At 61.3% G+C, this 2,033-nt stretch overlaps 2 protein-coding genes across 2 annotated transcripts in view; one reads left to right on the forward strand and one right to left on the reverse strand.

Annotated features, from left to right (window-relative positions):
• AMSG_11706 (uncharacterized protein) overlaps window positions 1–333 on the forward strand; it is a 909-nt gene extending 576 nt beyond the window's left edge. Inside the window, exon 2 of the mRNA XM_013905545.1 lies at window positions 77–333. Within this exon, the coding sequence (XP_013760999.1) occupies window positions 77–235 (159 nt within the window). The 3' untranslated portion in view covers window positions 236–333. The remainder of the gene's footprint in view (window positions 1–76) is intronic.
• A 104-nt stretch (window positions 334–437) lies between these two features.
• On the reverse strand, window positions 438–1,623 carry AMSG_02353 (uncharacterized protein). The gene has a single exon (XM_013905444.1). The coding sequence runs from the start codon at window positions 1,472–1,474 to the stop codon at window positions 458–460; it is 1,017 nt and encodes a 338-aa protein (XP_013760898.1). The 5' UTR covers window positions 1,475–1,623; the 3' UTR covers window positions 438–457.
• Between the last annotated feature and the right edge of the window lie 410 nt (window positions 1,624–2,033).

The raw sequence follows: 2,033 nt of genomic DNA on the forward strand, positions 1-2,033 counted from the left end.
GATGAGCCCCCCCCTGCGGAAAATTTTTTTAAAAATAGTTTTTCCCCCCCACCCCACCCGCGCGTGATGGATCCAGTTCGCCCGCTACGCCGCCTTCACCGCAGGCCTCGTCTACGGTGTCGTCCGCCACTCGTCGCTCGCCTCGCACGTCGCTGCTGAGAAGAGCCTTGCTGCCTCGGGTGATGTCTGGTGGTCGGCTCAGGACGGTGAGAAGCAGGCTGATGGCCATCACTAAGATGGCACCTGGCCCGGCCTTCCTACCGTCGCCGGCCCGCCTCTTGTGCCAACGCTTCTCGGTGCAACAAACACACAACACACACACACACACACACACGCGCACATATGATGATGATGAGAATGATGACGGGATGACGGCACCCTTCCTGCACTACACACGACTCTGGTTGCATATATTTGATCAGGTTGCTTGCGGGGGGGGGGGGGGGGAGGGGAGGAGCTAGGTCTTCGGCGGCGTGCCGAGAGCCTCGAGCATGGCATGGAAGTTGGCCAGCAGCTCTGCGTTGCCCTCCTTCTCCATGGCGGCCACCATGGCATCCTTGGACTCGTAGACAAACTTGTGCAGCGAGTGGAGCGAGGGCAGGTCCGAGTCCTCGAGCTGGACGAGGCCCGAGGTTGGGGCCGACGAGACGACATGCGAGTCCGGAAGGGTGGCCATGGCGTCAAAGTAGTTGTAGAGGATGCCCTGGTAGTCGTCGAAGAACTCGTTCATGGCGTTGAGGTACGCCTCTTTGGAGCCATACTGGACACCGTTGGACAGGTTTTGCAGCGCCTTGGCGACCAGGACCAGACGGCGACGCTGCTCGGGCGTCGGCAGGTCGTTGGCCAGGCCCGACTGCTGCGGCGAGAGAATAGCCGGGCAGAAGAAGCGGAGGAAGATAAAGCCGCCCACAACCATGTGTTGCGACTTGGGGAACTTGGGCGCCGTCTCCACCTGCAGATGCTGGCAGATCTCGCGGAACTGGATCGGCGCCGCGTCGACGGTCTGCACAATCTGCTCCACAAACCGCTCGCACCAGTCCATCAGGTTGTTGAGGTTTTCCACAAGGTCTTCGTCCGGGTCTGCCTTGGCTGGGTTCACCTCAAAGCCCTCGGTCGACGAGAACAGCAGCGTCACCAGCCGCTTGAGCGTGTTGACCAGGTAATTCTTGCCTATTGTTTTGGCGTATGCCGTCATCAGCTTGGTCACCGTCGTGTTCTCGCGGAACAGCGTTCCGCCGTCCTGCGTCTCCTTCACCGTCTGCGTGATGCCGTGCTTGATGATCTCGATCGTCTTCTCCTGCCGCTCCATGATGTACACGATCGAGTCCAGAATCGCCGCCTGCTTGGAGACATGGCATGCGTTGGTAATCGCTGTCACAAACGCAAGGTCCGGTTCCACCACAAGCTGCACCATGTCCATGTACCGGTCCACTCCCTTCTTCCCGTCCTTGCCCTTCTTCTTGAACAGCGCCATCGTGAGTCTTGTTCTTCAAAACAAGGACCAACAACTGTTACCTGCTCCTGCTCTTGCTCTTTGTTCTTGCTCTTGCGGTACTGGGCTGGAGCTGCTAGTCGTGTGCTGCTTCTTGTCCTGCTTCTATCTCCTGCTTTGTCTCGAGTGCCTTTCCCCACACCCGCCCGTGTCCAGCAGCAAACAACGCATGAGTTTCTCCCGTTGGCCAGACACCCCCGCCCGCCCGCCCCCGCGCCCCTGCCCGTCGCCCACCTCCCCCGGCCCCCCCCCCCCTTTCCCCCTTAGCCCCCCCCCCCCCTCCCCTCCTCGTCCATGCTCTTTGTATTCTCGTCACCCCCTCCTCCCTCCTCTCCCCTCCCCCCCCCCTCCCCTTTCCCCCCCCCTCCCCCCCTCACCATTGTGGTCGCAGAGGCAGAGAAAAAACCAGGCACCGCCTCAGCCCGCACCCCACCCGGGCCACGTGCCCAACCATGACCTCCCACTCCCTCCCTCCCACTCCCTCCTCCCTCCCCTCCCTCTTCGCTCCATACACAATCCCTCTCTCCTTCCTTCCCCCTCC

Source organism: Thecamonas trahens, assembly GCF_000142905.1.
Source record: "Thecamonas trahens ATCC 50062 unplaced genomic scaffold supercont1.9, whole genome shotgun sequence".
Taxonomy (NCBI): Eukaryota; order Apusomonadida; family Apusomonadidae; genus Thecamonas; species Thecamonas trahens.